The 13232-nt window shown below is 44.2% G+C and overlaps 1 protein-coding gene across 2 annotated transcripts in view; it reads left to right on the forward strand.

Annotated features, from left to right (window-relative positions):
- The window catches only part of RYR2 (ryanodine receptor 2), a 193241-nt gene that overhangs the window by 112022 nt on the left and 67987 nt on the right, over window positions 1-13232 (forward strand). For both annotated transcript variants that reach the window (XM_059677752.1, XM_059677753.1), the window contains exons 52-61: window positions 1252-1415; window positions 3499-3577; window positions 4114-4203; window positions 5174-5311; window positions 7332-7409; window positions 8258-8333; window positions 8722-8845; window positions 9306-9421; window positions 10344-10408; window positions 12573-12694. In XM_059677752.1, the coding sequence (XP_059533735.1) occupies window positions 1252-1415; window positions 3499-3577; window positions 4114-4203; window positions 5174-5311; window positions 7332-7409; window positions 8258-8333; window positions 8722-8845; window positions 9306-9421; window positions 10344-10408; window positions 12573-12694 (1052 nt within the window). The remainder of the gene's footprint in view (window positions 1-1251; window positions 1416-3498; window positions 3578-4113; window positions 4204-5173; window positions 5312-7331; window positions 7410-8257; window positions 8334-8721; window positions 8846-9305; window positions 9422-10343; window positions 10409-12572; window positions 12695-13232) is intronic.

Here is a 13232-nt window from a genome sequence, read left to right on the forward strand (position 1 = left end):
TGTTTTTTTCCTGAATTTATAGCAAATGTTAAAAATGAAATTCATTAAGACTTTTCATAATTGCTATGGTACCATGTCTTTGTGATCATAACACTTTCTGAATTTAAAATGGCTAAGCAATTTAGGAAATTATGCACATGGTTGATAACGTTTCTGTTGTATTTGGTCTTATTTGGGCTCAAAATCCCCTTAGTTACCTCCTCAATCTTATAAAACTTGAAGAAATCATATCAATTATGAAAATATACTATATTAAATCTCCTGGAGTAGTAATATTCCAGTGGTTTACTGACTGTCCACTTGCTGCTATGGGCATGTAAGCCCCTCCACTCAGACGCCCCCTCATAGTCCCATATTTATAATGAATAATTCATATACTTTGAGAAGAGTGGATGATCACAGAGAAAAGTAGACATCATGCTGAGTACAGTTGTGCTTATATTATTGATCACAATCATTTTGTCTTCCCCGATAGACTTGATGGGACTTCATGAGACTTTATGAGACTTCCCTATTAGCCAAAGTTTGCCTCCCAGTAGGGCAAAGTTCGTGTGACTTCCTTTAGTAGTGACTCCTTGATAATTTTTCTTGCTGAATTATCTTTGGTAAACAGAGTCCTTTAAAAATAATATGCACAAGACATTTTTAGAAGAATTAACAACATTAAAGTTGAATGGTTAAAGTGAGATCTGATTTAAATGATTATTTTTGATTTTTTAAAAAATCTGTAAATACAAATTTAATGAATCATGTAATTTATATACCAGAAAGTTCAGTGATGCACGATTCCTGTGTTTCCCTCCAGTTTGGCCAGAATCCCAATGTCTTTGCACTGAAATGCCCTCCGCAGATGTCCTCATATGTGGTCTCTCTAATGTGCGGCCCAATAACTGACAATAACTGAGAAATACAGTCCTCGTCACCTGAAACGGGGTTTAGGTTGTAAAGACACGTTGCCCACTTTGTTATACACTCAGCATATTCAAAGCCGCATCGTTTCAGGTTTAGAGGAATACAGACTTAGAGAAGCAAAGATGTTTTCTGAGGCTGCAGCTGAGCATGTTGCTGTCAGCGTCTCTCGTGTTTGCAGGGATTTCGGCTGAATGGCCTGTTTTCTGGGGCAGAGTCTGCTGGCCCAGCGGATTCACATTTTCTCCGTCAGCACCTCGCCCTCCACGTGATCGTGTGGACAACTGGCTGAATCGTGACACACTATTTATGTCATTCTTTTGGTTCTCCATCTCCTCTTAGAAATACGAACAAGAGCTTTTCAAACTGGCTCTGCCGTGCCTGAGTGCGGTGGCGGGCGCACTGCCCCCGGACTACATGGAGTCAAACCACGTGGGCATGATGGAGAAGCAGTCATCCATGGATTCGGAGGGGAACTTCAACCCCCAGCCTGTCGAAACCTCAAAGTATGGACTCTTTCTGTGGTGGCAGCTTTTTGTTGTAAATGATGTGTGAAGTCTGAACTGATAAGGTGCTGAAGTGAACTTTCTCTCGTCCTCCCCCGTGAACCAGTATCTTTGCGAGGGGGCCCGCTTCCTGATTAGATGGTGGCAGTGATAACAATTATCTGAGCACCCCAAGTAGATGAGCTGTGCCTTCTAGGCCCCTCCTAACAGAATCGGCGGCCTCTCTTTATAGCCACATGGAGCATCTGTAGTGCTGAGAATCAAGAAAGTCTATCCATTACGTGGTTGGTTGAAAATGTACCCCAAATCTTTATTGAAATAGCAGCCGACCTCTGTGCAGGTCTCTGCCTCCATGCCCCCGGCATGAGCACAGCTCTGTCCTCTGGCCGAGGGTCCCGCTGACATTCATGGATAAAGCGCAGCATGAGGTTGACGGGAATATCACGTGAAGGCGTTTGTGGGAAAGTTAGTCTACAGTTAGAAGGCAGTGTGACCCTCTTAGCACAGACATAATGTCACTCAACGCGGTGAAACTTCTTCCCTGGGCTTCATTGTGTAAAATGTTCAACAAATAGGTGTTTGGAGTCTCGGCACTTGTGTTGTTGCTGTTACTGTCATTAAGTAGGAACGTGGTTTCCCACTTGCAAGGAGAGCTGCCTCTTCAGGCCACATTATCATTGAGTCTATGGTCACTCAGCGAGATCAGTCCCTCGCTAGTCACTCTCCTGCCCGGTGAACTTGCTTTGGAGTTTAACTTTCCGCCTTCTGGGCAGCCCCGAGCTGGTCACTCCCCTTCCTGGGTCACTTCGGCCCCAGTGTGTGCGGGCAGCTCAATGCGCCTGAAATGTGCATGTTTGGTACTTGATGACAGTCCTGTGAGAAAAGACTCCACCCAGTATGGGGCTTATGTGACTGACCCTTGTATTTCTTCCAAACTAAGTCAAGCAAACCACCTGTTCACATTCCTTCTTGGTAAGGTTCTGGTTTGCTGGCATACAGCAGAATCCAGGGTTTTAAAATAACATCAGAACAATGTCACAGTTTTGATTAATTAAATCAAATTAATTAATAAATGTTGGGCATATGTATTAATTTACCTAGGCTTGCTCTTTGGGGACTTCGAAACGGATTAGGTATAAATAGTAATCTCAATAATTTCTGTCTCTGTGACTTTTATATATATTTTTCCGAAGTACGAGTACATGTGTATCCCATAATTCAGTTACTGACTGATAACAGCTGGGAAAGAACAGTCACCATCTCATTACACCAGGTTGTAGTTAGAATTCTATTTCAACATTAATTTCATTAATAAGTCATATTCACTAAAGAATGACATTATACATATACTTAATTTTTCATTCATAGATATATTTTATCTTCACAAGTCCATCAATTATATGCACTCAGCATCTGTTCAAGAGATCAGATATTATTTAACCATAAAAGGAATCAAGAATAAATGTTATAAAATCCTAAAGCGTGTGTTAGTTATGTTTTCCTGTATTCTATATTAGTAACAATCAGAACAGTAGGATAGACCATTAATAATTAAAGTCATTATCACATCACTCGTTGTATGAAATTAATTTAAAATTTAGTACACTTAAATAATGTAACCGGTCAGATTTCAGCAGTCTTCTACCCATGTAGAGTTGTTGCAGAAGAGACTTGAGTCAAAAAGGAATAACTTCAAAAAGTGAATATGGGAGAGAAGTGTGCCTTTAAGCTTGTTACATTGAACCATATCTTGATTCAGGTTTTTTAAAAATGTGGTATGGTCTCTTGTCCTCATCTTTGAATACATTTTAATTACTTTTATTTATACTACACATAAACATTATGTTTAACTCATGCTAAGACATTATAAAGTATGAATCAATATGTGATAAGCAGATAGAACATTCTCTGCTTCTCTTATGACATTGTTCCTCTCATATGGAAAAGTCAGACCTTGTTAGAACAAACTTTTTAACAGCTGTGCATTGAGTGGGATTTAAGCATTCAGGGGCTGTGAGTAAATTATTAATGTGAGTCCCTGCGATCCTGTGAGCACCAAACCTTTTCTCTGATTCTCCCACAGTATTACGATTCCTGAGAAGCTGGAATACTTCATTAACAAATATGCTGAGCACTCCCACGACAGGTGGTCCATGGACAAGGTAAGATCAGAGGCCTCCTCGAGTGGCACCGAGCGGCACCGGGCGGCACCGGGCGGCACCGAGCAGCACTGGGCCCCCCGGTTCTGACCACACAGTTTTCTCCCTTAAAGGGAGAGCTTTATCTAGAATAGGAAAGAACATTTCAATGACTTGCTAATATAATATTAGCTAGCTCTGCCACTAATACACATACGATACACACTTTATGAATAAGAATATTGGTGTTCAGCCCTGGCTGGTTTGGCTCAGTGGCTAGAGCGCCGGCCCACCAGCTGAAGGGTCCAGGTTCCATTCTGGTCAAGGGCCCATTCCTTGGTTGCAGGTTCCCTGGCCCTGGTCGAGGTGTTCCAGAGATTCCTCAACATAATGTTGATTGGGATGGCAATTTTTATATTCAATTAAGCTGGATAAAATTCAAACCTTAATCCTCATCCTGGTGCATTTTAGGTTTATTTCATCATGTGCACACTTAAACACCTGCACACACACTCTCTAAAATTAATACATGCAGAACGATTTTGATGTTTGCTTTTTAGTTGGCCAATGGATGGATTTATGGAGAAACTTACTCAGACTCATCTAAAGTTCAACCGTTAATGAAGCCATATAAACTATTATCTGAAAAGGTGAGGGTTTTTTAGGTTTTATAGTTTTAATTTTTTTCAAAAAATTTTGTTATGTAATTTCCTATTAAAATCTCTTTTTTACTTTATATATACTATCTTTAACTTTTATTCCAAGGCTTCTCTTGTATCTTTTATCTTTTGTTTTTCCCCCCTCTATTCCCATTTTCTGTCATTATTTAATTTGTTATTTTCTTCTCTACTTAATATTTTTCTGTTCCTTTTTGAGTTTTGTTCCTCTCCTGCATTTTTAAGAACTTTAGAAAATATTCTTATCATTCCTGAGAGTGTCTTGCTGAGGGATAATGGAGTCATCTCTTAGTGCTGTTATTTGTAAGTTCTCATGTACTTAGTTTCTTTGGGTAACCAGCTTCTTGAGAGTGAGGTGGAAGGGTTTCTGGCTCTTCGAGGTAGTGAGTTGGTGGGGGAGGTGATGGAGACAAAGGGGCTTAGGGAGGACAGTTAGGTCTCTTGATTACGATGGGAGGAGAGCCTTCGTGCACCTTCATCTAACCTGCGCTTTGCTGCCTGTGTTTCTCCTTTCATTACTGTCTAAAGTGTCAGGAGCTGGGTCGCGGAGGGAAACCAGCCCCTGGGCTGTGATGAGCAGGGTCCCGTTAGCATCTGTCAGACCAGGGCCTGCTCACGCTCTCATTTTTACTTTCCTTTTTATTTTTGAATGAACATGTCAATCGTGGGGTTTTTTCATCTTTCTTGACTCTTTTTCTTTGAGTCTTTGTTGTTGAAAGTATTACACAGGTCCTCCTTTTTCCCCCATGAACCTCTTCTAGCCCACTCGTCCTTTCCCCACACCCCCTAGGCCCTGACCACGCATGCCATTGTCGTGTCCACGGGTTCAACATTTTTTTAAAAAAATGAAGTCAGTCTATTACACAGCAAAGCATTAAATATTTTTATTTGGATTCTTAATATTCCCCCACACCTTTTATTTTCTCCTCCTTTTTGTCTATAGGAAAAAGAAATCTATCGCTGGCCAATCAAAGAATCTTTGAAAACGATGCTGGCTTGGGGCTGGAGAATTGAGCGCACGCGGGAGGGGGACAGCATGGCCCTCTACCACCGGACCCGGCGCATCTCTCAGACCAGCCAGGTGAGAGCACCGTCTGGAAGCCATGGTTTATGCTGTTGCAAGATAATTCTAATCTTTTATTTACACATTGGGCGTTTCAAAACAAATAATGTGAAAATTCTGAAGATTAATGTAAAGTTTAGAGGGAAAAACACATTTGTTCCTTTTTAAAATTTTCGGTGACGTCTTGGTTAAAGTGCTAGAGAGGTTAGCCAGGCCGCCCTTACCTGGCCAGGCTGTGAAGGGGTCCCCAGGGGTACGGTCTTGAAGTTGCACCAATGAAAGCGGTAGTGTGTTCACTACCTGCAAGTGGGTTTTCTAGAACTTTCTCCTCTCCAGTAAGAGATGAAGGCTGGTCCTTAGGGAGAAGCGGGAGGCCAGGCAGAAGTGATCCCAACCTCGAGCCTACGTGGCTGTGCCATCCAGGGAGCTTGAGCACCTGCCACTTGCAAAGGTCCGCTGCGCACCCAGACAGTCAGGGCCGGACTTCCGAGAGCTCGTCACTAATGGGCACATCCAGGAAGCCCCGTCCCCTCAGTAAGCTGCTAGATGTGTGGCTTAGTGCTCCAGGACAGCAGTCGCCAACCTTTCAGACCTCACGGACTACCGGTTGGCGACCGCTGCTCCAGGAGGCACAGCCTAGACCTGGAGAACCTGGGTTCAAGGTCGGACCAAACACCAACTCTCATCTCTGGTCCTTTCGTTTTCCTGAAGCTAAGTCTGTGATTGTCCCTGTCCAGGCTGCTCAGGCCACTGTATCTGGGTACACAGACTATTATGTTTATATTGCCATTTATAGAGATGTTTTTGGAAAAACACGTGAAATACGTATTTGAAATACATTTTTAAATAGATTAAGTTCTGATTTGGGCATATTTTACCTAAAGTTCTCTTAAGTAGGTATCATGTAAATGGAAACTGTAAAAGCATATTTTACCTTTTATTGTGCATGCACATGTTTCAAACTACGTTTTGTTTTCATGTGTTTTAACACATACTGAGCACAGACTGAGCACGAGGCAGTAGGAGTGCAGATAATTGAGTGCAGCCGGGAGCCCTTTGTTAGTGGTGGCCCGCAACAGCCTTCGTTTGGTTTCACAAGCCCAGATATGCGCTTATTGTAGCTTTCATTTTGTTTCATGTTTATCCATGTCTAACAAGAGAGTATACATATGAAATATAACAATATGCATACATCATGAAGTATGTCCAATATATATTTATATAATAATACATCTATACTGTGAAATATGTCAAGGTATAATTTAGATTTATAGGATGACACACTGTCGCCTAATATGCCATTGGAGGAATGTGATCAGAGCACAGGACAGCGGAACCTTTTTACCGTTGATAAGAAGATACGTTTCATTTTATAAATGCCAAACTTTAAAAATTAAGGAAACTTTCTGGTTATAGGACATCTTTGTAAATCATTGAATACTACAAAGTGTGACCCCAAAATATATCTACACTTTAACAGCAGATAGCTCAATTGATGTTTCTTGCTATTCAGGTTTAACCCATTGGAATTAATAATTTTCAAAGTATGTATACATTTTTTGGGACACCCTGTATATGTTATACTTTTAAAAGTAAAAAGCTGGTTATATTTTATCTTAACATTTAGCTCATAAAGACATTTGTAAATATTGACCTCTTTGATTAATTATTGTTATGTGAGAAAGAGTAAAGTTCATTGCAGCCAAGTAGAATTTGTAAGAAACTCAAGAACACAAAGATCCTTTGATTAAGGGAACATTCTGGAATCTTCGAATCATTGCACAATTGAATGCTGATGATTAGCTTTTGGAGTTGGCAACCCCGAAGATGCCGGGGATTGGTATGCAGTCACAAGTAATTGTAAAATATAATTTAATTTGCTAGATATGTTTGTGGGATCTGTTTGTGTAGATACTTGCCAGTTTTGTCTGAGGAAGTGTGTGTGGAAGTCTGTTTGCCTTATATTTCTGTAGAACCTTGCAAGTCTCTCTCCGCAGGGTGTTTTAATGAGATACTACTTTTCACACAAATTGTTTAGGTTTCTGTGGATGCTGCTCATGGGTACAGCCCCCGGGCCATTGACATGAGCAATGTCACACTGTCCAGGGACCTGCATGTAAGTATTGGCGACTATTTAAAATATTCTGCAAATCTTGTGGGTTGTTGTTTTGTGTGTGTGTGTGTGTGTGTGTGTGTGTGTGTGTGTGTGTGTGTGTGTTAATCATCTTTATTGTTGAAAGTATTACAGATACCCCTTTTTCCCCCCCACTGACCCCTTTCCTACTCCCTCCCCAGGGCTTCCCTGCACTATTATCTGTGTCCATGGGTTATGCACATCTGCATATACATTCTTTGGTTAATCTCTTCCTGTCCCCCCTTCTCCCTTCCCTCTGAGATTCCTCAGTTGGTCTATTCTATGCTTCCATGTCTCAGTGTGACTGAATCAAACTTACACCTATTTTTGTCAAATTGGCAAAAATATACATTTTTTGGTGTGCCACACATTTTAGCAATTAATTTATGTGTGTGCCCTGAGATGAAAATCTAGACTACTTGTCTGATGTTCTCTGCCGTCGGTGTTTAATAAGGTTTAGGTTATCTTCCGAAGCTTTGGAAATTAAAAGAAAAAGTGGTAAATACTTTTTTGTTGTTGAAGTTCATAGCTAATTTGAAGTTCCATGATTGAATTAATCAAACACGTGTCTTTAAACATTAAAACTAACAATGACCATTCCCCTCAAATCTCCTCCACTGTTGCGGTCATTTCCCCATCATTCCCGTCCTCTGGGAGTCAGGCTCCAAGGAAGACAGCTGTGTCTGGTTATTCTCTGGAAGTACTTTATCACCAACACACTCTGACTTATTAATTTAAAGCATGTTTTCATATTACACATTGGAAAACAAGGTTACCCTTTTCTACTTATTCAAACATAACTGAGTTGCTACATATTTTGTTCACTTAAGGCTATGGCAGAAATGATGGCTGAAAACTACCATAATACATGGGCAAAGAAGAAGAAAATGGAACTGGAGTCCAAAGGTAATATTTTTAAAAAATCCTCACTGAAACGCAGAGTCCCACTGCTGGGGTGAAATAGATGCTTTAGCACCTGAGCCATTACACCTTCAAATTATTGGGATGTTCAGCTGGGAGGGAGCCCAGCCTCTTCTCCCTCCCGTGGCTGCAGGCGCTGTGGGCACTACTGTCAGGAGAGTCTGGTGCTCACGGTGTCATTGCCTCCCGGGGCCCACGGCCGTCTTCCTTGGAACACTCCGGCGCCGGGGGGAAGAGCCCGCGTGAGCCCTTTATCCTCGTGCGAGGAGAGGGCACAGGAGCTCTGTGCTGTGGCCCCGTGACATAGGCAGCGTGTCTCATTCCAGATGACTTCCCGCTGCTACTCTGTGTTCTTGTCTGGACATTCTCTTAGGAGGCGGGAACCACCCCCTGCTGGTGCCTTACGATACGCTGACCGCCAAAGAGAAGGCCAGGGACCGAGAGAAAGCACAGGACACCCTCAAGTTCCTGCAGATCAACGGCTACGCTGTGTCCAGGTGCGAGCCCGTGTGCCCCAGTCAGTCCCCTTGTAAGACGAGCTATACATCCCTGTCAGGTTCATTAAGGCCAAGAATGAAGTCAGCGACCTGTTTAAACCTCAGCGCTGCTATTTCCTGCACTCAAACGCTCAGACCAGAACCATCAGTGCCCGTCGCTGTTGGCCACAGTTCTTGGAGCTTGTTACTCCCCACCCGTTATCCAGGCAGAAATGACGCCCTGCTTTTCTAAAGGCAGCACAGTAATAAAGTTTATTGCACAGTAATAAAGTTATTAGCTACAGTTTTACATCTAGGTATTCAAAATAGTCCTTATCAACTAAATCTCACTTTTGCCTTTAGCTACAGAATATTAAATAATCGCCTAAATTAGTATACGTAACATAACATTTTCTTAACTATCTATTTACCTCCTAATAGTCTTGTGGATATTGATTTCCATTTTCATTCGCTCTTCTAGAGGGTTCAAGGACCTGGAGTTGGACGCGCCTACGATTGAGAAGCGATTTGCCTACAGCTTCCTTCAGCAGCTCATCCGCTACGTGGACGAAGCCCATCAGTATATCTTGGAGTTCGGTAGGTACCTCGGTCCTGCCACCGACAGCCAACAGTCCTTTATATGGACCCAGCCATTTGCGTGGCACGCGTGGGAGAGATTTAATGCAAAAGTGACGGCAAAAATGAACTTAGCAAGTCTTAAAACGCCATTGTTTCCTTTTACTTATTCACGGGAAGAACATTGTTGTGATATTACAAAATATTGTTTAAAGTTTCTAAAAACTACCCTGAATGTGTCTAAGATTGGATAGTGTATCTCTCAGATGGTTTTGACTTCTGTTTGCAAAAGAACTTTCTCAGGCAAGTTAGTTTGTTTCTTAAAAATATGGAGGCTCTGCCTACGAATTTTACTAAAACCCCGTATCTACCTCTGAATTGCTCCCTCTGCACCATGTGCTGCACGTCACGGTGGTCCTTCGGGTATCACTCCCTCCTCTGTGTGCATGACGCCCCTCTGCATGCTCGAAGGAGGGAGGAAAAGGCCGCCTCTGAGCTAAATGCCTTTGGCCTATCGATTCTGAACCCCGAGATCATTTTCTGGGCCCTGGGGAGACCTGGGTGTTTTTGCTTTGCTTATGGAAGTCGCTCAGCTTAGAGGCACTGTCTCAGCCCAGCTGTGGGACCTGCTGCTGAGACGGGCAGTCGTCCTTGTTCTGTTCCCATTCTCTCCAGGCCGCTGAGCCCCTGGCGCTGCGCTGGGTGCCTGTGCTCACAGACACGTAGCTGGGCTCTGCTCAGTCGCTTTTTAATTGATTTGGCTGTTTGTTTAAATTCCTTTTTATTTCTTACTACACTGCCAAAGTTAGCCTGTGTGTTTCTGGTTGGCTTTTCACGTCCAGTCGGTGGGTAGCACATTCCTCAGTGCTGGGAACTCTGCGTGCGGGTGGGGATTGGAATGCTGGACGTGCCCATGTTCCTGAACACTCTCTCCTGTCTGCAGATGGCGGCTGCAGAGGCAAAGGACAGCGTTTCCCTTACGAGCAAGAAATCAAGTTCTTTGCTAAAGTACAGTATACAGTCCGTCTTGTTTTCGCTTCCGTGTGTTTGCTTACAGAGGACACCGTTAGCTTTTCGCCTCTTTTCAGAACGCACCTGCCTTTAAGTGTGACTTCTTCTCAAGCCCACAGATCGTGGCACCCACAGCTGCATGCACCGTGCGGGCGATGGGCTCCCGCAGCTCGCTCGGCCTCCCTGCCTTAGTTCACAGAGTTCTCCTTTTCCGGCTTTATCATACAACATAGAAGAAAATACCCATTTCTTAGTATTGGAATGTTGTTATGATTGAACATTTTCAATTGAGCATGTCTTTCAGAAAGTTGAAAAACACCAGCTGATTTGTAACCGGGAGCATGAAAAGGACAGTCACAATAGGACCTTTATGGTGGGGCCTTAGTGCTGGCTTACAGATGGGGAGGCTCAGATACTGAGTGTTCATTCCATGTAACACAGTTTATCAAGAATCTGCTGTTTGCCCAGAGCATTGATGACTTTAGCCACTGGGGAAGGTGCAGTTTGTTGTCAGGTTTCCATGTTAGTTTATTGACTTCCTCTGTGTTTGCACTGTGCCTGGCCTGTCAGGCGTCAGACCTTGTCCTGGCACGTCTCTGTCACGGACACGGAATGCCCTGGACACTTTCCCATGGACAGGATGTTGCAATGAACCCAAAGACCTAATCACGTCTGCCAATTTCCTTTCAAAGTCCTCGCATTAGAAATTGTTTGCAAAATGGCACATTCTTTGATTGACTTACATTTGGCTCCCGCCTTATGTTTTTAGAATTGTGCCTTTTACTGCCAGGGAGATTTCTCTGGTCTTTTCTTCTGTTCAAGGTCTGCATGAGGCATCCGAAGTTTATTCTGAGCTGCACACTGCCAGTCGCCTCTTTACTGTGACGCAAACCGCTGGGTAGTCAGGGGTGGGGATGCTGAATTCATGGCCTGCACCCTGTTTAAAGACATCCTTGTATTGCATCGCCCGCGTCCTCAGCACCCTAGTGACTTTTTTGCAGGTGCCTAATGTGGCTTAATTTCTACTAGACCTATGACTCATTCATTCACATATTTGTTGAGCACCTATCATATGCCAATCACTAAGTTCGGGCAATGTCTCAACTTTCTAGGAAGATCACCAGACGGCCATGTTCCTATCCTGTATACATATTCTGCACCACCGTGTAGGGGACAATGTAGTGAGAGAGACTTGAGTCTCAGTGCTGGGAATGCCATTTAGTCTTACTTTTTTCATTTATTTGTCCAACAAACATTGGTCTGCTGGTTGTTACATGCCCAGCAGAGCCCTCAGCATTGGTGCTTCGTGGTAAATGACCCTGCGAGGTGGTGGTCACAGGGTCCAGGAAAGGACTGAGGGGGAACAAACTTGGAAGAGTTTCTTGTTCTCTGTGCCCCAGAGACCCTGCGGGAGAGAGACTATCCCAGATCACAGAGAGAGTGGAAAACTGCAGAGGGTGTTGCAAGAGCCGGGAATAGGGAGGCCTTGTCCAGTTGAGGAGTGAGCAAGGGCGTCCTGCTGAAGAGCCCTGAGGAGGCCTGCAGGAGGGAGTGGACTGTCACGGGCGAGGGAGGAGCATTGCAGACAGAGGGCATGGCCCCGGGCAGAGCCTGTGGCTAAGTGGGCAGGGCGGGAGGAGGTCACCCAAGGCCCCCAGGGCTGGCGCAGGAAGTAGGAGGCGACTCTGAGGGGGCCACGCCTTGTCTACACCTCAGTTTGCACCTGCAGAGAAGGGATGGCACTGCCACACAGAGTCTCACCGGGTGGATTGCATGCAGATGTCACTGCCGTCCTCACACGTGGCAGAGGCCCCATAAGTGGCAGTCATTGATTGCGACCAAACTGCGTTTATGGATTATTAAGAATATTTCATTTTGATAAAATACTAAAAATCATTCCAAACAGCTGACAATTTAGTGTATCCCTCAAAAGTCCCCGCCTGTCCCTCCCTTACCCCCCCTGCCCCCCCCCCCCCCCCCACACACACACAGGAATTGGCAGGAGCAGCGCGAGGTGAGAGCCACTCCCTGTTGGGGCCTGGTGCGGCTGCGGGGATTGGGACCTGTTGCATGTGGACATGGTCTGCCTGCTCCAGCCTCAGCACTGACTCACCCCCCCAAACTCCACTGTGTACACCTGTCTTCTTTTCCCTCCTTTCAGGTTGTCCTGCCTCTAATTGATCAGTATTTCAAAAACCATCGTTTATACTTCCTGTCTGCAGCGAGCAGACCGCTGTGCTCTGGAGGACATGCGTCAAACAAGGAGAAGGAAATGGTGACGAGGTAAACAGCTGTGCACGCAGACTGTTGGGGGGCGGGGCGGAGCGGGGCGTGCCCTGGGGAAGGAGCGCTGGCCTGAGCAGCTGTGTCCAGTGCCTCTGCCCGGTCATCCACCTGCTCTCAGACCCCGGGGATGAGGGTTTCTGCAGGTTAACCCATGTGATCTAGACAGTGAGGTTTTCTGTATTCACTGCTGAATGGAAGGACTAAAATACCCACACAATTCACAGGTGGAGGCTGGAGAGCGACCCTGTATTAGGAGGTTGGAAAGATGGTGCTTTTAACATTAATTTATTAAAATTCGTTCCGATCTCATATTTTTACCAACCTTAATTTTTTAGGAGGGCAAAATCCCGTTTACAAAAGTTATAATTTTAAATATTAAAAAAAAATAATATCAACTCTTGGAAGAAAGTGAAGTCAGTGGAGCCTTTCCGAGCATTCCCCTTGCCCTGCTCTAGCTGGCATGGTAGCAACGCTTTCTCATTTTCGTTTAAATCTAAGTATTCGTCATAGATTTACTGGTGGTTGCCCTGGGGTT

The sequence above is a fragment of the Myotis daubentonii genome, chromosome 20 (genome assembly GCF_963259705.1).
Source record: "Myotis daubentonii chromosome 20, mMyoDau2.1, whole genome shotgun sequence".
NCBI lineage: Eukaryota > Metazoa > Chordata > Mammalia > Chiroptera > Vespertilionidae > Myotis > Myotis daubentonii.